This window comes from Belonocnema kinseyi, chromosome 8, assembly GCF_010883055.1.
Source record: "Belonocnema kinseyi isolate 2016_QV_RU_SX_M_011 chromosome 8, B_treatae_v1, whole genome shotgun sequence".
Lineage (NCBI taxonomy): Eukaryota > Metazoa > Arthropoda > Insecta > Hymenoptera > Cynipidae > Belonocnema > Belonocnema kinseyi.
The window spans coordinates 69260196-69283108 of record NC_046664.1 but is presented as its reverse complement, the minus strand read 5'-3'; the positions used below and the strand labels follow the sequence as shown (position 1 = coordinate 69283108).

The 22913-nt window shown below is 30.7% G+C and overlaps 1 protein-coding gene across 1 annotated transcript in view; it reads left to right on the top strand.

Moving 5' to 3' along the window:
* The window catches only part of LOC117178968 (excitatory amino acid transporter), a 65361-nt gene extending 45398 nt beyond the window's left edge, over positions 1 to 19963 (top strand). The window contains exons 6-11 of the mRNA XM_033370564.1: positions 1731 to 1964; positions 10332 to 10526; positions 13557 to 13691; positions 14124 to 14232; positions 18159 to 18293; positions 19079 to 19963. Coding sequence (XP_033226455.1) covers positions 1731 to 1964; positions 10332 to 10526; positions 13557 to 13691; positions 14124 to 14232; positions 18159 to 18281 — 796 coding nt within the window. The 3' untranslated portion in view covers positions 18282 to 18293; positions 19079 to 19963. The remainder of the gene's footprint in view (positions 1 to 1730; positions 1965 to 10331; positions 10527 to 13556; positions 13692 to 14123; positions 14233 to 18158; positions 18294 to 19078) is intronic.
* Positions 19964 to 22913: the final 2950 nt, after the last annotated feature.

Here is a 22913-nt window from a genome sequence, read left to right as displayed (position 1 = left end):
TTTTTAGGACCATTTTGATAGTGTATGGAGCGATTGAAAAAAATTGCTGAAAATTTGTCCGGCTAGGACTTAATCGTACCATGGATGAAATGGTCTTAATGGATGAAATACACTTGTAATCTTAGGTACGAGTAATTCATATATAATCATCTTTAGTGCTAGGTAATCTTCTTTTAATTCTAGGAAATTAATCTTAATCTGCTTGTAATCCCAAGAAATCCCCTTGCACTTTAATTTAATCCCAGATAATCTTAGGAAATACAGTAAAGTCTCGAGTAATCTTTTAGAATTATCTCGTTACTTACTTTGTTCATCAGAGTTTTCCCGCATATTATACGCATGAATCTCATGTCAATTGCGTTAATTTCACTCTTATCTTTTTCCTGATAAGTTCATGTCTCACTACCGTATAGTACAGTCGGTACAAATATAGAATTATGCATTGCCATTTTAGCTTTATTTGATATTTTTTTTTTAACTTCGTTTATGCATATATCTAATTCCTCATCTATCACCCCGTCCCTAGAAAATAAGCTACCAAGGTATACGAATTTATCAACTTGTTCAATTCTCTCATCATTTAGCAAAATATTCCATAGCGTTTTCTCACTGTTTCCTTCGAACACCATAGTTTTTGTTTTATTTGCGTTAATTTTGAGGCCCATGTTCTTCATGCTTGCATCTAGCTTATTTAACATTATTTGTAAGTCTTCGATTGACTCTGCCATCACAACTTTATCATTTGCAAACGCTAACTCACGTACCCTTACTGTTTCGAGATCCACATCCTCTTCGTCGAAAAGAGACATTCTTAAACACTTGTCCATAAATAATATAAATAACCATGAAGACATAACGGATCCTTGTCTAACTCCTTCAATAATATCGAAACAGTCACTCAGTTTCCCATTCACTCTTACACTCGCTTTGCTACCTGTATATATTGTTTTTAGAACTTGTAGGATCCATCCATTGACTCCATACTCTTTCAGGACTTCCGAAAGTTTACATGTATCCACCTTGTCAAAAGTTTTTTCTATGTCCACAAATGCACAGAAAACTTTTTTTTCTACTTTCAAATTTTTTTCTGTTATTTGCCTTAAGCTAAATATTTGATCCGTACATGACCTTTCTGGCATAAACCCACTTTGCGCTTCCTAAATCTTTGCTCCTGTTATTTTCGCTTTTATCTCCCTTTCTTTTGTATGTTACTACGATAATCGCTTTTTTCCAATCGTCTGGGACGTCTCCCATCTCGAAACATAAATTTATCAATTTGCACAGTCCATGTGGTATGCACTCGCCACCGTGTTTAAGCATTTCAGTGTTAATACCGTCTACCCCGGCAGCCTCACCGTTTTTCAAGTTCTTAATTATATCCCTAACCTCAGTAACACAAACTTTCTCAATTGATTTTTCTATCGCATCGTTTTCAACATTGCAGTTGTGGTGTCCTATAGCTTCATCTCCGAATTGTCTCCTAAAATAGTCTCTGAAAGCCTCTAGTATTCCGTCTGCATCATATACCATTTCCCCCCTACTATTTGACCTTGTAATCCTAGATAATCCACATGTTATTCGTATAATCTAGTGTAATCCTCTTGTAATCTGAAATAATCTACTTGTAATCCATGGTAATCCACCTCCACTGAATTGTATTTTAAGGAGCTGTTTCCCTTTTGTGAGAACTAGATTAAGCAACTTTTTCTAATTAATTTTTTTTGTTTCAGGATGACTCCGATTGGAATCACATCAGTGATTGCTGGCAAAATCCTAGGTGTAAACGATCTTGCTCTGGTCATGTCTCAGCTTGCCTGGTTCATCGTGACAATTGTGATTGGTGTTTTCCTGTACCAGCTGGTAATCATGCAGCTGATCTACTTGGCGATCGTAAGGAAGAATCCTTTCAAGTTCTACGCAGGCCTCGCTCAGGGTACCCTCACCGCCTTCGCCATGGCATCAACGTGAGTCGCCGACCTTCAGTTCCCATCCTACCTTCGAAACCATCACGCCTGAACCTCTCAGGGCCTCAATTTTAGTTTTCCTTTCTCAAAAAAGACTCATAAGCTTCATCAGTTGTTTTTTATTCTCTTCTGTTTTCTTCTCTAATTCTGTTTCATTCATATCTGTCGTTCTACTTTTTCATTCATAAACCATTCATAAAAAGTCTTAGACTTTCTACAGTGAGGGAAAAATCATGGTTTTTTGGTTCAAAAAGTTCGAGAGGTCGTATTCCTCACCCAGTTTGAGAGTTTCCTTTAAATAAGACCTAATTTTAAAAGTTCTATCAAAGCTAATTGATGGAAAAAATGCATAGATTGTGACTTTCCGAAAGAAAAAGGCCCACTTTCTGGTTCTGATTTAAAAAGACTCGCCGTGAAATATGTATAAGGACGCGTCGTGGATCAATCTTTAGAAGATGTTCGCGCTTTTTTCAATAACGATCAAAAGTATCAATGTTGGGATTTTGATGAGAAATCGTTGTTCAATTTATGACCTTCGATATGATTGCATCTTTGACAAATTTGTCTCTTCCAAAGTTAAATACTTGACCAACAAAATGATGATTTGACTATTTAAAATTTCTTAAACAAAAAGTAGTTAGTCTTCCCTGAAATTTTTCCTAACTCTTATTTTCCTGAGTTTGGTTTCTCTATCCTTTTCTGATTCCATTTATTTTTCTCGAAGTGCACGCTGAAGTGTGCCCAGGAGATGATTGATTAGAGAGAATATGTTTCAGCCAGCCAAGAGGAGGCTTTGCGAGGCCGTGGCGATCCTTGAATCCATTCCAATTTTCGGTTTGAGTTTCGCATAACATTTTCAATAGTTTGATAACTTTTTTGTAACTTTTGTCAATTCTCTGACTAAATTGTTCAACTTCTGTTCAATTAATCAATTTTGTGAGTATTTGGTACTTTTTGAAAAGAAAAAGAAAAATCGGAATGTTTTGAGAAACTGGCCGATCCCGTCTTCCATTAAAGAAACCCCTCCCAGACATTCGCATCGCATGGGAGTTTGCCATCTCCCTGAGAACACGAGAGAGGTATGCAGCCCGGCTGGCACTTAGGATGTCGACTCCATTCGGACCCACTTTGCGGGAATCAAACCGAATATCAAATCAGTGATGTATATTCTCAATTTACAGGGCTGGACATTTGATTAAAATTGTTTATATTTAAGGAAAAATTTTGCTATTTGTACCGAAATTTTGATACAAATATCCCCTTTTCTAGGTCCTAAAAGTTGTAAAGTGATTGCGAAATCTAAATGGGATAGTTCTCGATTTTAAAGAAACTAGATCTTACGACAAGAAATTTTGAATCATCTTTTTAATCCAAAGATACATGAGAAGTGTATTTTGTAAGAGTATAGGGATATTGAGAGTTACTATTTATACTGACATGGTAATTATTCACTATGATTTCAGATTTTATTCAATTTCAATTACACTTGTCGGTTTAAAAATAAACTTCTAATCAGTTTTAGGATTAATTTTTTTATTCGGTAACTAGGAAACCAAGAGGTTTTTCCAAATCATAAATTGTTAATTCTTTTTTAATTTAAAAAATAATAAGAAACTTAAGGTGCTTTAATAACGTGGGTTCAAAGCCTGGCAAATCAAATATACACGGATGAATTGTTTGATGTGATATTTTTACTATATAATCTAAAGCCATTTATATTTGATGGTACATACAGGTGTTCCCGCAAAATTTTGTTCTTTTTTTAAGTAAACAGAAAGTGTTTTTATGTGTCAGGAATCAGCAACCAGTGTAGAGCCTTTCCTTGGCCAATTCAGGGATGCGGTCCGAAAAAATATTTACAGGGCACCTAAGGCATAGATTTGTTAGGTACGACATCGTTAGAACAAAACAGTGTTAGGCATAACATCGCTACGTACAACATCGTTGAGAACAATATCGTAAGACAACATCGTTAGGCACAACATCATTAAGAAGAACATCGTTAGGAAAAATATCGTTAGGCACAAAATCGTTGAACACAGTATCGTTAGCTTCAATATCGTAAGGCACAGCGTCATTAGGAAGAACATCATTCGAAACATCATTATTCGGAACAACATCGTTGGGCACAAAATAATTAGGCACATCATCGTTAGGCACACCACCTTCAAGCACAGCATTGTTAGGCACAATATCATTAAGAACAGCATCTTTAGGTACAAAATGGTTAGGCATAACATCGTTAGGAACAACATCGTTAGGCACAGCATCGCTGGAAAAAACATCGTTAGGCACAGCATCCTTAGGCAAAACAAAATTAGGAACAAAATGGTTAGGCACAACATAATTAGGCTGTTAATAAAAAAAGATTCTCTATCGAAAGAGATTTATTTTCAACCCAAAAATACGAGACTTCATTAATAACAAAAATTAATTTTTGCCAAAAAAGTTGCATGACAACCAAATAGGTGAACTCTCAAGTAAACGCGATGAATTTTCCACAAAATAGTTGATCTTTCAACCAAATAGTGCAATTTTCCAGTTAAAAAGATGAATTTTTTCGAAAGCAGTTCAATTTAAAACAAAAAAGTTCATTTTTAACCAAGAAATATGAGTTTTCTACTACAAAAGATTAAAAGGACGAATATTTAACAAAATAATTGAATGTTTGGCCAAAGAAATAAATGCTAAAAAAGGCTTAAACTAAATAGTTGAATTTTCAACTATAATAGATATTTTTTTAACCAAAAATAGAATTGCAAAAATTTTTTGTTTAAAAATGCTTCTCTGAACAACAAAAAATTAACTTGCAAGTATTTAAATCCGACAAAAATAGTTAAATCCTCAAGTAAAAGATGAATTTCCAACAACAAAATTTAATTTAATTACTAAGAAGAAGAATTTTTAACAAAAATTTTAATTTATTAGCAAAGAGTTGAATTTAAACAAAAATGAATTTTGAACAAACTAGTCCCACCAAATACCCGAACTTTTAACCAAATAAGTTGACTCCCGAAAGGAATGATATACTAATAGACTTTTAAAATAAAATTTGTTGAATTTCCTTATTGGGTTCTGTTTAAAAAAAATATATGTCGCTATATTCGGAAATTTTGTTAAAAATTATCATCAGGAAGCGTACTAAATATTACCTACATAAGTTCTTAACTTTTCTTTCGCTGAGTTGGTAAAGTAGTTTATAAACGGTCCATATGTGTCTGAAAAAGACCTTGCTTTTCCACTAGGAAATCTTCTCTTCTGTCTCAAGCATTTTTCAGTAAAAAAGTTATCTGTCTGATTAAGATTTTCCTTGGCCACTCGGAAATCATCCCTTCTTCCTCAAGCACTTTTCAGTAGAAACAGTTATTATAATGGGGTTCTGGCGCAAGAAGAACTTCATCTTCAATAGAAAAAAAATATATTTTCCAAAAAACCAACTGTGCTAGATCCATCTGATAAAACCCTTACTTTTTCACTAGAAAATATTTCCTTCTGCCTCAGGCACTTTTCAGTAGAAAAACTTATTATAATGACTAGATCTGACTGACTGAAATTTTGTTTTTCATCTAGAAAATCTTCCTGTCTGCCACAGGTACTTTTCGGTAGAAAAAGCTATTTTAATGGATTTCTAGCGCAAAAAGCACTTCATCTTTAATGACAAAAAAAAAAAAATTTTTTTTTAATCTCTCTGTACTAGATGTGTCTTATGAAAATCTTCTTTTTCCACTAGGAGATCTTCCCTTCTGTATCAGGCGTTTTTCTGTAAAAAAAATTGATCTCAATTACTAGATCTGCCTGATTAAAATGTTCCTTTTTCACTGGAACAGTATCCCTTCTGCCTCAGGCACTTTTCAGTAGAAACATTTATTATAATGGGTTTCTGGTGCAAGAAGAACTTCATCTTTAATAAAAAAAAAAGATTTTTCGAAAAAACTCTATGTACTATGTATGTCTGATCAAAATCTTCATTTTTCACTAGGAAGTCTTCTCTTCTGCCTCAGGCACTTTTCAGTAGAAATAGTTTCTTCAATTGAATGCTGGTGCAAACAGCACTTGATCTTCAATTAAGAAAACAAGAACAAAATTTTCCGAAAAAACCTCTCTGTATCCTACGCCTTTGATTTGATACCTAAAGCAAATTAGCAAAGCAATTCTGCACTAAGAAAAATGTTTATAACAACAATTTTTCTTATTATTATGCTAGAAAAAGAATACTAAACCAAAGTAAATGATTCTATATTAATAAAATTAATTTGTATTGAAACCACGTGCCCATCTCTGTGACAAGCCAAATCGTGGAATAAAGTAGATAATTTAATCAAGATTTGAAATAAACTGAAATCAAAATCTCTAGCATGACATTAAGACATATTACATGACTGAAGCGAGTTACGAAATCGCAAAATTGGTAACGTAACATCGCGAGTCGACTGACTCCGTGTCAGCTGGACTGATTCGTGCGTGGAAGCCTAGAAGGTTCACCTCGTCATCCTGCTGCCAAGTTTGACAGGTGGCAGGAAGAGGCTTCCTGCCAAAAATGTCTTTACTTAAGTCTATCGAATATGTGACCAATGAACTGGGAAAATATCGTTTGTTCGCCTCGATTTCATTCTTGCAGGAATAAAGATGATGATGAGGAGGATGTCCAGTAAGAGGAGAATGGAACGAGCGGAACGATATTTTTATTCTCTAATCGATTCTTTAATTCTCTAATTGCGTATGAACGATTATTTTCCCGGTTTAGAATAATTATCGTAAGCGTTCTCTAACCCCGTTTTCCAATCCCCGGAGTTCGATCGAATTCTCTGATTTAACGAGATACGCGATTCCGTCCATTCATCCCATTCCTCATCCTAATAATTATTGATCAATGATTATCTTCTTTGATCAAAATTTTTCTATTTTCATCATATTTTCAGTGTAAATAGATAATAGACAGGGTCTATTTTAGGTGGAATTTCTTCTTTTCTCAATTAACTACAGCAGGGCCTATTCTAAGATGTAGTTCTACACGGATCTTGTGGCTCTAAAAAAATTTCCACTTTAAAAAAATGCAGTTCTGAACAAGAATCTAGATTGAAGTATTTACGTCATTATTTTGGAACGGAAGTTAGGATAGGAAGCTTTCAATTAATTTGGATCAGAATAAACAATAAATATTTCATACATAGAGCATACATCACTTTCTATAATCAATATTTTTATTTTCATGGATTTAATTTCTCCCAAAATTAAATTTTATAATTTTTAATTTCGGAAAGAAGAAGAATGCCCCGTTTCGAATTATATGATGTGTATTTAAAATATATTTATCTAAGCCTATTATTGTTAAACAAATGTTCTAAACATAAGTATTTATTAAGAAAATAGATGAATTTTATTCTGAATAGTTGAATGTTTAAATGAAGTAGTTTTAATTTTCAGTAGTTGAATTTTCAACAAAAATATTAATTTTTAACAAAAGCGCTCATTTTCAATTAAATCGTTTAATATTCTAATGAAGTGTTTAATTTTCAAGACAAAACGACTAATTTCCTACAAAAAAAAGTTGTATTCTCAACCCAAAAATCACATTAGTTTTTAACTAAACTATTGCAGTTATAATAATTGCCTAAATTGCCCAAAAATGGATTATTGACATTTTCGATAACAAAATTAATACTTAACAAAAAACTAGTAATATTTACATTTTCAACAAAACAGATGAATTTTAATGTGAAATTATAAAAAAATTAAAAAATAAATAAATTTTGTACAAAACAATTTAACTTTAAACCAAATAATTATTATTTTCAACAAAGAATATTATAATTTTAAATAAGAAACAATCAAGTTTAACCAAAAAATATAAATTTTTAACAAAATAGTTAAATCTTCACCCAAAACAGATTCACATTGAACCAAGCAGTTGCATTTTTAATTAAAAAGAATGAACTTTCAACCAAGAAAAATAATTTATTCTAAAAAGACGAATTTTCAACCTAAAGAGAGCTTTTTTCAATTCAAAACATCTGTTTTCGACCAAAATAGAATTACTTACATTTTTCATGAAGAAAATTAATTCTGAACAGACAAAAAGATTTTTAAAAAATAGTTAAATTTGTAACTACAGAGATAAATTTTCAACTAAAATGATGAATCTTCAGCAACAACAAACAAATTTTTTTACAAAGTAGTTTCACTATAAACCAAGTAGTTGATTTTTCAACCAAAAAAAGATTAATTCTCAGAAAAAAATATATTAATTGATATTTTAACCAATAAAGGATTCTAATTTTAAATCATAAACATTCAAATTTAACTAAAAAATATATATTCTTTACGAAATATTTGAATCATCAACCAAAACAGATTAATTATTAACTAAAAAGAAGGAATGACCCAAAAGGGTAAAAAAGGGTAATTTTTTACCAAATAATGAATTTCCAACAAAATGCATCAATTTTCAACATGAAAAGATCTATTCTCAATTAAAAATATAAATTTTTCACGAAAAATGAAACAGTTGCATTGTTAGTGTAAAAAATTAAATACTGACAAAAAAAACAAATTTAAAAAAAATAGTTACAAATTTTACTAATGAAATACATTTTTAACTGAAATTATAGATTTTCAACAAAAAATTAGTTTTTAACAAAAGGCCCAAAATTCAACAAAAAATTGGAATTTCCAAAGTTCAACATTTAACCAACATTTAACCAACGATTTGAATTTTTTAATAAAATGTTGATTTTTTAACTAAGAAAAATAAATTTATACGAAAAAAGATGAATTTTTAACAAAATACATGCATTTTCAACATTTTTCTACTAAAAAGATAACTTTTTAAACAAGCAGTTAAATTATTAACTAAAAAGGATCTATTTTCGACCAAAAATGATGACAAAATACATTAATTTTTGACCTGAAAAGATCTATTTTAAATGAAAAATATATATGCCGATTAGAAATGGAATAATTTCATTTTCAATTAGGAAAATTAATTCTTAACCAAAAAGTCAATTTTTATCAAAATAGTGGAATATTTAACTAAAAAGATGAATTTGTCACTAAAATGATTTTTTTCCAAGTAGTTCAACTTTGGACCAAGTAATTACATTTTTTAGAAAAAATATGAATTTTTAACAAACAGTTGCATTCTCAACAATATAATTAAATTTTTAAACAAATAGTAGCATTTTTAGTGAAGCGAGATGAGCTGTAAACGAAAAATATAATGGTAGACTTTTCAACCAAACAAATGTAACTCTTAACCAACAATAGTTTGGTTTTCTGACTGAATTCTATTAATTCAGTTCAAACTTAAATGAAATAACGAGAAAAAGGAGAAGTTATCTAATTTATTATTTATTCTTCAATTGACTGTTATATAAAATTATATTTATAATTCGTATTCAGAAATAGGATGAATGAGGTTAAGCCTCAGCGTGATATGACATTTTAAGTAGGGTTTATCATAATGTCACAAATTGTCACAAAAAGGAGGGGTCAGTCAAAAGATATGAAAATATCATGAGCTAATATGTCAACGGTCCCCTTTTTTCTATCTTTTAAGCAAATTTTCGGAATACTTTTCATAGCATTATCATCAATTTAAAATCGCGCGGAAAATTTCTGATAACACATCCAGTGATTAACGTCAACAGAAAAGTAAATGGAGGGTGTGGGATCAGTGATTCGTGGAGTTCTGAATTATTCTTGCAATAGGCCCTGATGATAAAATAGATGATTAGAGATTATAACCACAGCAAGCAAGGTTCATTAACTCAACATTTCTTGTGTGTGGATTAACTTTTTCCAGAAAGAATACTCTGTTACACTGTGCCTGAGAGACTGTGTGTCTCACAGTGTGTCTCACTGTTTGATATCATGATGATGAAATATTAGAACGCGCGGCACGCGGCCTTTTGCAGGTGGTCCGTTCCTTTAGGGGTCCTGGTAAGTAACGATGGCCGCAAACGAAGATATGAAGTTGTTTGTTTCAGAAAGACGTGACCTTGAGGACGATCTTCGCCATTTACGAATCTCCGACTAATAATTCATTAATTTACAGTTTCTTCGTCAATTGGTCAATTGGTCATTCTGGCTAGAGAGTCGAATCATGATTAAAACCCCAATTGGCAAAGTTTTCTGGAACAAAGAATAAAACTGATTATTTCTGTTATGAAATGAGGGAAACAGATATGAAAACGAACAAAGGATTTGTATAATTTCAGAGGGGATTTTGATTAGGTGGTAAATTTGAGTAGAACGATATTTAAAGTGAAGAAGGCCAGAATGACCGGGACTGTATTGCAGGCGAGGCAGTGATCCTTTTCAATTTAACGGAAGGGCTCTTCGTGATTTTTTTAACCGAGGTTTGCACAGGGCTGCCGCACTTCCGGTGACGTTCCGACTGATGACTGATAAATTGAGAGTTGACCCGCGGGTCACTAGATTCGTCCTACCGATTGGATGCAATATTAACATGGATGGTACTGCTCTTTTCGTGGCGGTTGCGAGCATCTTCATTGCCCAGATGAATGGCATCAACCTTGGATTTGGAGAAATCATTACGGTCATGTTAGTATTACTTTCTTTAAATAGCTATGGTTCATTATTTCATAGTAACGCCTAATTATCGTAGCTTCATGAATTTACGAGACTAGACGAGGCTCTAAACAAGACGAGACAAGACGAGGCTCAAGACAAGACGAGAGAAGTAAAGACGATACTAGACTCGAAAATTGAAACGACACAAGACGAGAAGGGATGAAACTCGACTTTTGAAACAAGATGAGATTCAAGACAAGACAAGAAACGCGACAAACAAGACAAGACTTGAAACAAGATGAGTTTCAAGACGAGACTCAAAAAAGACGAGACAAGGCGACCAAAGACGACGAAAGACGACAAAAGACAATTTAACACAAGCCATGAAAACACGAGAAGGGACTTGATAAAAGACTCGAGGCGAGCCGAGAGAAGAGACTAGAGTGGAGAAGGGACGATAGTAGAGTTTCTAGACATGAAAAACTTGCGACGAGATGAGACTTGAGATGAGACTCGATGAATGGCCAGAAGGGACGATACTGTACTCGAGATTTAAGACAAAATGAGACCAGACACGAGACGAGATAGCGCGAGATTTAAGTTTTAAAACAAGACGAGATTCAAGACAAGACGTTACAAGGCGAGAAGGGGCTTGATAAAAGGTTTGAGACAAGACGAGACAAGTCGAGAAGAAACGATACTAGATTCGAGATTTGAGGCAAGACGAGAGATTTGACGAGACATCAGATGAGACTCGATTCAAGGCAAGTAGTGACGATGCTAGACACGAGATTCGAGAAAAAACGAGACACAAGACAAGATGGGATAGTGCTATATTCGAGTTGTGAAACAAGATGAAATTTAAGATAAGACAAGACTTGACATTCGAAAGAAGATAAGACACGCGACGAGACAAGACGAGATTTGAGATTCAATACAAGACAAGATGATATACAAGGGAAAGTGTTTTAAAAATTCAAGTGATTTTTAATCGTTTTATCAAGGCTCACTGAAGAAATTTGTGACGGAATTATTTCTATAAACTTTTTTAAATAAATGGATAAATGCTAAGAGTAAAACAAATGTTTTGTTTCAGTCGTCTCCCTAAAATGAAAATTTGAATAAGATATTTTGTTATGCTTATTCGCAGTCAATAAAAGTGTTAAAAATTTAAAAAATTAACGATGATTTGTTTTTAAAAAAAAATTTGATTTTCACAAAAAATCTACGTTTATACTTTTTTTAAACTATTTTTTAATTTTGGCGGGAGAACTTTTTTCTTAAATGAAATTATTACATTTTTCTCGCAAATAACGAAAGATGTTGAAAAACAAATTGAAACAAAAAAGTCTGAGCATAGGAGAAAGTGCTGAAAAAATTCCTTTTGCTATTTTATGATATCTTACATCGTGTACGAGAAAAATTCAAAAATTATATTGCCAAATAAAAATTATTCTGGCTTATGAAATAGTTTAGGTTGCAGAAACTTTGAAAAGATATTGCAAAAATATATATATATATGGGCTTATCACAAACATTTTTGTCGTTTATAAACATCCGAACAAAAGAATGCAGAAGATTTTCTGCAAAACCTGACTTCTTTATTTTTTTAAATATTTTTTTTTGTAAATTCTTTATTAGGTCAAAAAATATAGAATTTGAAAAAAAACATTTGTGATTGTTCTGAAAAAGGTGATGGGCTTGTTGAAAAACTAGTTTTATTCAAAGAAAAAGATACTTTTCGCAAATTTGGTGAATTATAATTAAAACTGGTGTAAAATAAAAACATCTAACAGATTATTATGTAAACTTCTTTGTTAAATTACATAAATTGATATATAATTTTTACGTTTGAAAATATTTTTAATACAAAAATAGAAAAATATCTAAAGCTTCTCGGAATTAAAAATGGCGTATTAAAGGTTTGATTTAAAAAATGTAACTCCAAGGTAAGCGTTAATTTGTTTCAGTCACTTGGTAATGTTTTACTTTTTGAAAAAGTAACGCTTACAGTAACGCATTAAAAATTTTAATACAGTAACGGTAACTTTAAATCGTTACTTTTCGCTGATAAGTTTTCAAGACTGTCATTTAATTTCATTTTTATTTTAAAAAATACTGCTCAAAAAATTTCCCTTATTGCGAATTTAAAAATATTTAAATGACCTCCGGAACTAAAAAAAAACTGTTTTCTTTTAATGGTATGCAAATTTTCTAGTTTGGAATTTCAAATTATGTATAATGAAAACATTTAACAAAATATTATTTAAAAATTATTTAAATTAATTTCAGATATAGAAACTATTTATTATCTAAGTAAGTAGTAGTTCAAGAATGAAAAACAGCTCCAAAAAAACTAATAAATACCCCCTATTCGAACGGCGAACCCCAACCGAGTATAACTGATTCAAGTGCTGCTAAACTTCGCTGATCGTACAAGAAGCCTTTTTGAATTCCACGTGACAATGGAGACAAATGTTTCTTTTAAATTGAAACTAATTTGCATGCATTTAAGTTCAAAGGTTACAAAAGCAAATATTTATTCATTTTAATGACAAGAAAATATTCAATTGAAAAATTGTTTTCTAATTAGACAGCGATCAGATTTTCAATATTATATGAGCAACAATATATAATTTAGTTATTATGAAAATCAGATGATTTTATGCAACTAACAAAAACCATGGCTTTACTTCGTGCTGGTAGCGTATATTGAAAAAATATCATTAAGAAATTATTATTGCTATTTTAATTTAAAAAAAAATTATTTCATTATTATTCTTAAACCTTTGAAAGAAATGTTTCATATGAGATTTTTTTTTAATAAATGATCACTCATAACGAAAAACACAAAAAGAATTAGAAAATTAATTGGAAAAACTTCCACCTTACGTACAATGATTAACAATTATATCATAAATACTATAATGAAAAATAACATGAATAAAAAATACTATTTGAGGGGAAAAAATTCAAATTCATAATTTTTCAGAATCAATAAATATAACAAATACAGCAAAATAAATATGCTCTACAAAAAAATGTTCTGGAAATTTACAGATTAACGTCCACAGCAGCATCAGTATCTTCAGCGTCTGTACCAAGTGCTGCCTTGGTATTACTTTTGGTAGTTCTCAGTGCCATCGATGCTCCTGTGCAAGATGTTTCTCTACTTTTTGCCATTGATTGGTTTGTGTAAGTATCAGGCTTTTATTGTTTATATTTATTTATTTATATAATATTATGTTGAAATTTCGAGAAATTGTTCGAAATATATGAGGGTACGGCCGTCTGGCACACTTGAGTTTTATTTTGTTTAAATAGTGCAATATTATTCATATTTAATTTTAAATGTAACCGAAAAAAGTGTTTTATAGCCCTAAATAAAATAGAAATAATCGAATTTGCATTTTTCAAAGAAATAAAAACTCACATGTGCCAGATAGGCGTACCCTTCTTTGAACAATTTTGCACAATTTTAACGGAACATATTGATTTTTCTAATTATGAATCCTACAAATATAATTATATATAATGATCAGTCACGTTACACACTATCGCATGTTCTTAAAACAAAAAGTTATTCTTCTTTGAAAATATTTATATTATTAATTTCTTTTAAATCAGAGATCGAGTGAGGACTACAAACAACATGTTGGGAGACTGCTACGCAGCTGCCGTCGTAGAACATTTATCAAAGAAGGAATTAATGGCTTTGGACGCCGCAGCATATCAAGTATTTAATTAAATACAATTTCAAATACCTTTATTCTTATTAAAAATATTATTTGTCGATATTGACTTCTAAAAAATATATAATTTTCTACGAGATCACTAAATACTTGATGCTTTGAAAATTTTATATTAAATTTTGTTTAATTCCTCATATTAATAAATAAACTTAAGGGCCCTTATGTGATGCGCATCCAGAAGCTTAATTGAAAATATTACTAAACTATCGAAACCTCTCCTTTTGAAGAGATTGTTAAATTCGTTTTGATTTTAGATTGAAAAAAAATTATTTTACTCAGGACCCTATCAGCCGCGAGATTTTGAATTTTCGATATACTGATAGAATTTTCCATGTTTAAAATAAAACAGGTGATTCCTGTACAAAATATTAGAGCACTAGGTCTTTTTAAAAGCACTAATTCTTTTTGTAGACTTTTTTGATAGCTAACCTTGTTTGACTGAAAATTTGAATTTTCAATTTTTCGATGACATTTTTGATGTTTAAAAGAAATACCATTGGTTGTATAAAAAAAGTTAAAAACGATTTTGTAGGTCTTCTTAAAAGTCCAAATTTCTTTCTGCACTATTTTTGTATGTCCCATAATTTAACCTGAAAATAGAGTAAAATTTGTTTGTAAATCATTATATAAAATTAAATAAGAACTGTACGTCTATTAAAAAATGGTTTTAAATAAATTGTGGATATTTTTAGTATGAGAAATTTTCCTCTATATAATTTTCTTTCTTATCTCTCAATTTTTAGTCCTTAATTTTTTTTAAATATTTGCGATAGATAAAATCGAAATGGCAGGTCAAAAATAGCTATTTAAAGAACTAATACTTTCTTTTTATGCTTAAAAAATTAAAGATTATTCTAATCTGATCAGTCTTTTGGAAGTTATCTAATGCTTCTTCATTAGGATGAGAATGTGAAAAAACTAGGCATGGATTTAAGCTTCCGTATGATCTAAGCAGTAGGGTAGGCCACAAAAATCAAAAAAAATTTATCTTGTTTATCGAATTAGTTTTTATTATAAGAATTCATTTATTCTGATGCAAAAAACGATTTAAAAAAATTGTAGTGTACAAAAATTCTATTGATGAATGTATTAACGTAATACATAATTTTATTTGAAAATCGAAGTTTGAAACATAATCAAAGATGGTACAAAATTATTTTTAAAAATGTTTTAACGTCCTTTTTAGAAGTTTTTAGGACCTAAAAATACATGTGAGTTTAGAAAGAAAAGTCCAAATAACTATAATTGCGATTTTGGCATATCATTAAGTACTCGTAATATAATATTTTACCACCTTCCTAAAATGTTCGTGTCGCGAGCAATTTCGATGTTTTTATTTAGTTTTTATGCTTAATGCCGCAAAATTTTTATTTCTTTATTTTTTCTATGACTAGCAAAAATCTTTTTTTACATATCAAAATGATTCCCCATGATTATTAAAAATTTTCAAAACGACATCTTCAGTTAGCAGAAACCGTTTAGTTTGAACCTTTGAAGCAGTAATCCTGGTGATGAATGTAATCACGTAGAATATAATTTTTATTTAAAAATTGAAGTTTCGAAGATTAAAAAAAATGGTAAAAAATAATAAATTTGGTTTATTATCCTTTTCCAGGGTCTTTTAGGACTTTAAAATACATGTAAATTTAAAAATAAAATTTCGGGATAACTGTTAAATTAAGCAAATAGCTTTAAGACTAGACTTTTTCCCTTGAAGTTTTATGTATTTTTGTATCCTGAAAGAACCCTGGAAAAAATGATTTAAAAAATTATGATTTTTTATCATTTTTGATTATGTTCGAAACTGCGATTTTAAAATTAAAATGATATTCTAGGTAACGACATTCGTCATAAAAATTTTGTTTTACAATAAAAATGTTTGAAAATCTTTTCTTGCACCAAAATAAATAAATTCTTACAGTGAAAACTAATGCCATTAAAAAATGATGACCGAACATTGACACATATAAAAAAATCACTGTTTTCAAAGTTTCAAATCTTGTCCATAAAAAACTATATAAATACATCGAAATTGCTCGTGAGGCAAACGTTTTTTAAACCTGGGAATATACTATTTTACTAATGATACGCCCATATCACAATTATAGTCATTTTGTCTTTTCCTTTGAAACATTCATGTATTTGGGGTCCAGAAAGACCAATAAAAAGGATATTTAAAATTTTGGTTAATGACTTCGTACTGCTAAAAAATTTTGAAAATCATTTGTTTTATCAAAATAAATAAATTCGCACAGTAAAAACTAATTCGGTTAAGAAATGGTGACCGAACATTGAAATATATAAAAAGAAACACTGTTTTCAAAGTTTATAAGTTCAAAAGTTTCTGCTAACTAAAGATATCGTTTTAAAAATCTGTCATAAATCATTCACAGTTCTTTTTACATGTAGAAAAAGATTTATCCTAGCCATAATCAAAATTCAAAAGTGATGATGAGATGATGAGATGATGAGAAAGGGATGAGTGTTGGGGTAGGGTGTTTGGAATAATTTAGGGGGGGGGTGCGATAAATGGGGTCCAGTGTAGGGCGTTGGGAGAGAGGTTGAAGGTAGAAGAGTACAGTAGGTAAGAAATGGTTAATGGGATGAATGATTTTTAGATGGAAGGGAGAAAAAGATGGGTGTAGTAGGAAATTGGGAGAGGATGAGGGAGAGAAAGCAGGAAGCAAATGGTATGACGGAGGGGACAGAGAATAAAAGAGGAACGAGGTCAGGATGCATATTGAAGGGGAAGGGCCTAAAAAAGGTTAAAGCAGGAGTGAAGATACATTGATTATTAAGAAGGAAAGGTGTTAAGAAGGAGTGGATAGGGGGATAAGGAGGTAGTGGAGTGCTGTGAATAAGGTATTTTTAGACTAGGATAAGTATGAAAGGAAAGGCGAGGCAGGGAGGTGCAGTGAGCAAGGAAGGGGCGATGGAAGCATACATATTGAAGAGGAAGTGCCTAGAAAAATGATGAAGCAGGGAAAGCAGGAGTGAAAACATGTAGAGTATTAAGAAAGATTGGTGGTAGAAAGGGTAGGGAAGGAGTTAAAGTGGGAAGGTACAGGAGTGCAATGGGTGAGGAATGGTGAGAGTAGGATGATTTTCAAGGGTAAAAGCGAGGAAGGCGAGTTGCACGGGGGAAATATAGTGATGAGGGAGAGTAGGGAGTAAATAGGGTGAACGAAGGGGTAGTGGACAAGAAAAAGATAAGGCCAAGGAACATGTTGAAGGGAAAGTTCCGGGAAAAAGGGTGCGGTGTTAGGAAGGTTAGAGAAGGGGAAGATAGGGAAGGTGAAAGGTCAAGGAGTTCAGTAGGTGAAGAATGCTTAGAGAAGGATAAGTATCAGGGGAAAGGGCGAGAAAGATGGGTTCAGTGAGAAATGGAGGGATGAGGAAGAGAATGGAGGAAGCAAATAGGGTAAAGGTGGTGGTAGTATACAAGGGAGGGATGGGAACAGTATACAGATTGAAGAAGAATGGCCTAGACAAGAGGGACAAAAAAGGGGCCAGTGGTAATAAGCGGCAGAAGGGAGAGATTAGGATAGGATGATTTTCCAAAAGGAAAAGCGAGGAATAGGTTTGCAGTGGTGAAGAACGGGTATATGGCAGAGTGAGTACAAATGGGGAAGGAAGGGGAGAGATTAGGGTAGGAGGACTTTCAAGGTAGAGGGGCGAGGCAGAAGAATGTAGCGGTGACAAAAGGAGTGAGTCTACGATGAGTATCGAAGGGAAAGGGTGGTCAGTGAGACGAAAGTTGAAGGAAGGGTAAGGGATGAGAGGAAGGGTAGGTGGTGTGAAAAGAGCTGGATGGTTTGAGAAGGGGTAAGAGGAAGGGGTTATTATTGAGTTAAACTTGATTTAAAATAATATTTCTTATTACATAGACCAAATACAATTTTTGTTACAGTCCGAGACTATCCTCCCTACCACTATTGCAAATGGTTGCATCTCAGCTAACAGGGTTCCAGATCCTGACACGATAGTTGTCGAAATGCAAGATGACACAAGGATAACCGGCATCGCCAAGTAAAAACGCTTGTTGGTAGGGCTAGGCTCAAATTATATCATAATGAATCACGCATGTCGCTTTTGTACTGTATATGCCTCATACTCATAACATTGTTGTATTGAATATTAAATTGAAATTGGCCAAGCCTTTTTCGTTATATTTTGTAATTCTTTCATCAAAAGTAATTCACTTAACTTTATCAATAAAGTGAATTACATGATTGTGTGTCCATTTTTCAAACACTTTTATACATTAAACTTATTAAAATCGTTAATGTCGTTAAAATCAATTTGATTCTATAATATACTTTTTTACGTATTTGATTCTGAGTAAAAACTTAAGATCAATTAAATTAAACTTACAGAATCGAAAATACATTTTTTTATATAAGTAGTAATTAAAGATGTTTTTATACTTAGTATAGATATTACAAATAAAGTAATAGGTGCCAATATTAATTCTTGTATGTATTAAGTTATTAGTCGACTTAACCGAAACTTTATGTAATTTTATTTTAAATAAAAAAATATAAAAAACTTTTTTTGAGTATTTTTTTTTATCTTGACCTGACTATCTTTTTATCTCATGAGCACTTTATTCATAATCGTTAATCTCTTTAAATCGACATAATATTATAAAATAATTCTGATTATAGTTCTTAAAAGTTAACAGTTGAATCTACCTCAAAACTGTAGAAACACAGTTTAGAAAAGCTTGTTTTACATAATATATTCATATTAAAAACTTGCATAAGCTTTACTTTCTTCAAAACTGTTAGCAACTGAAGTTGAGAATAAGTTGAAAATCTTATTTTTCAGCAACAGCACAATGAAGATTCCACAATCAGTGACCGAAGAAACTGTTTGACAGCCGTGTATCTAAATGGACACTGTTTCAAGCAGTCGGTTATCAGTAATGAATGACGAAGTGGTAAAAAATGTCTCTTCAGAAAAAGAAAGAGGACAATTTTGAAAGAGAAAGACTGTTCGTTGATTGTTAAAACATTTTTAGGACTACACAGGGAATCGACTTTTTTAGAAAAGACTCGCGAGAGGGTCGATTCGGGGTCAATAAATATCAGAAAATGACAAAATAATCAATCTAAACGCCGGATCCAGCTCAGTATAACGTGATGGATTCGTGCAATTTTTAAGTCAGCTTTATGTCAGCCTTTATCACAATTAGAGAGGCAAATGAAAATGGATAGAAATGAGTTTAGTTTGGGAAAATTTCTATGCGATGCCCATTTATTCGCGGTCTGCCTGCTTGCTCTGTCCCTCACCCAGATGAGGAGAATAAAATACGGAACATGAAAAAAATTATTTTGCGTTTATTCATTTAGAAATTTATGTTTTTTGTTATGATAATGAAATTATAAATAAAATTTTTTAAATAAATTTCTTCTACCGAGGTAAGTTCAGAATTTGTCTCTCGTTTTCCTGCGTGTATCGTGAAGGTGGTCCAAATTTTTTTCTCGAATTTTCATGCTAATCGGCTTTAAATTTATTTGAATTAAAAAAAATCGTTTTTTAATGGTATTTAGAAGTTCTGCAATCCCCGTGAAGCTTAACACGCATTCACCATAAGAAAAAAAAAAAACACTTTTGTAAATTCTATTTAAAATCCCCCCATAGGTCTGTTTTATAGAGTGCAAAAAACCCACAAGTAGAAAATTGGGTTTTGCGAGATGTTGGTGCTGATTATTATTTTTTGCGGTTTCTTATAGTAAAAATTGTTTTCAATACATAAAATACTAGTTTCTACTTTCTACTTAAACATTTTACTTTTGAGCAATTTTCTCTTAGAATAGACTTAGTAATTCGCGGGTTTTTTCGGAATTTCCAACTTAATTACAGCTTTTCAATGAAATCGAATTAGTGATTAATTAAATTTATGACAAATAATTATTTAAACAATTTATTATTATTTATAATATTATTCATTCATAATAATGTTATTAACTTGCAGTTTTTATACAGTTTTCCAATTTTGGTCCACTTTTCAAGTAGCGTATTAGAATAATTATTTCAAGTTTATGAACATTTTTTTAAACAATTTTTTGTTATGTTTAACAATATTCTACTCACATAATGTTAGAAAGTTTCGATTTTTGCTAAAATTTTGAAGTTTTAGTACACTTTTCACTTTGCGTGTGGTAATGATTAATTTAATTTTTTTTTAATATTTTTTTTAACACTTTATTAATAATTTAAATAATATTCTCTTTGCATGGTATCAGAAAGTTGCAATTTTTCATGGAACTTTTAACTTTTTTCCTTTCTTTAATTTTAGTGTGGTAATAATTAATTTTAGTTATCAAAAATAATTGTTTAGGAGACTTATTGATGTTTTATAACTATCATTTTTGTTTCATTTCTGAAATTTCACACTTTTTGTCAACTTTTTACTTTTTAAACAACTATATTTATTAATTTTCATTAATCATAATCTGAATCTAACTGGAAAATTGCTAAAAAGTTTAAAATTTCAACAAAAAAACTGCACCGCTCTGACATTATTATACGAGAGGATAGTTCTGAGCAATAATTTGTTTAAAAAATAAGTTTTGTTAAAATTAATTAATTTTTCCTGCTCTAAGTACAAAAGTTAAATATTTATAAAAAGAATATCATGTGAAACAATTATAAATTTTAAACCATTTTTACTTTATTATGAGAGAAAAGTGGACAAAAGACTGAATATTTCATCAAAAACCGCAACTTTGTGGAGTTATTCAAAGAGAATATTATTAAAAATAAATAAAAATGGTATAAATAATTATTTTTCCTAACTTGAATTAGTTAACAAAAATTGGAAAATTTTTTAAAAAACTGAATTTTTCTAGCATTACTTTAAAAAAAGTTTATTATAAATAATGAATTGTATAAGCTATTACTTCTGTTAAATTTATTTTGACTATTGCCTCGCTTTAATTGAAAAGTTGATGTAAATTGGAATATTGACAAAAAGCGCGACTTTCTAACTTTAATCTAAGAGAAAAATTTTGTTAACGTTAATAAAGTATTTAAAAAATGTATTTTAATATCTTATTATCAATTTAAAGCTGTATTATATGTATCAGAAATAATTTGTATTTAAGAAAAAGCAAAAAAATCAAAATTAGCGCCAAAACCTCGCAAAATCCAATTTTTCACTAATGTGGGTTTTTTGGAAACCTGCTAAACAGACTTATAGAAGTGAAATTTTAAAAGTGATTATCAATTTACATTCAACATCTAACTGTGAAGAGAAATGTTGATTCTCAACTCGATTCAGCTAATATTAGCGATTTTGAATAAAATTCACAAAAAAGTTTTTTTCTTCCTATGGGGAATACTTGTTAGACATCTTAGAGCTTGCGGAGCGTCTAAATATCATTTTTGAAGGCATTTCTTTTTTTGCGAATTCAAACAAATTTTGGACTGTTATGCATACAAATTTAAAAAAAAATCAAATACATTTTCGGACCACCCAAGTGTGTCATCCTTTCACGAAACAGAAATGTCTAATAGTCCAGTTATTCTGAATTTTAATTCATATTTTGTATATTATTTCTAAATTACTAATTACAAAATGTGAAAAAATTATGCTTGGTATTTTAATCCTCATTAAGTAAAAATTATTTCCAGTCGTCAGTAGAGCAAGCCGGTAGAATGCGATCAAATGGGCATCGCCCAAATTTGTATGAAAAAAAGAAATCAATAATTGATAATTAATACATTTAAAATTGATGCATAATCCTTATTCCTAACAAACAATGTATTATTAACTGCATATGCTTAAAGATAACCAGTGATTGGATAATAATATAAAACATAATACTGAATGATTGATTAATGACTGATAATATACACTAAATGTTAATTGACTGGTGCCTAGTGTTTTATGACCAAGAAAATCCAATTGATGTTTAGTGATTTATAATTCATAAATAATTAGAATTACTCAAGCATTAATGGAGAGTCGATTTTAATAATAATTAATAATCCACCTTGAATGAGTGTTGACTGACCACAGATAATACATTTTTTTCGAGTTTTTATTGCATAATAAATTCTTCTATAAAAGAATAATTTATAATATTTTTTTATTAGTATTAAATATAATTTTAAGAATAAATAAGCTGTAATACTGACAATAAGATTGGTTACCAAGCTTTTTAATTACACTTTAAGATTCTAGTTATTAATTATGATTGATAATAATTTTATACAGTTTTCTAGTCAGTGGTCAGTCTATGAGAAAAGATATTGATTGATAATTTATGATGAAATATGAATTCTTGATCATTATTTAGTAGTTGCTGTTGGTGATTGAAAATTAGTTACTTCTGTCTGATGTGAGAATTTTATGTAAGAATCTTAATGTAAAATAATGAAGATCTTCTGAATGAGATTATTATATTTCGAAGATTGCTTATTGCCTATGAATGCCTGAAAATTCCTGATTTTGTTGACCATTAATATATTTATTTAATTCTTTAAAAATGGAATCTTCTCAAGTACTCTCGTTTGTATCCAATTTCCATTGAAAAAAACTGTAGCTCATGCTCATACTCGTTGATCAGATCTTCAGTCAATTTTGTTAGAAACAATATCAAAATTAATTGACAAGAAGAATTATACTTGTGCTGAATCGAAAGGGTCACTATCA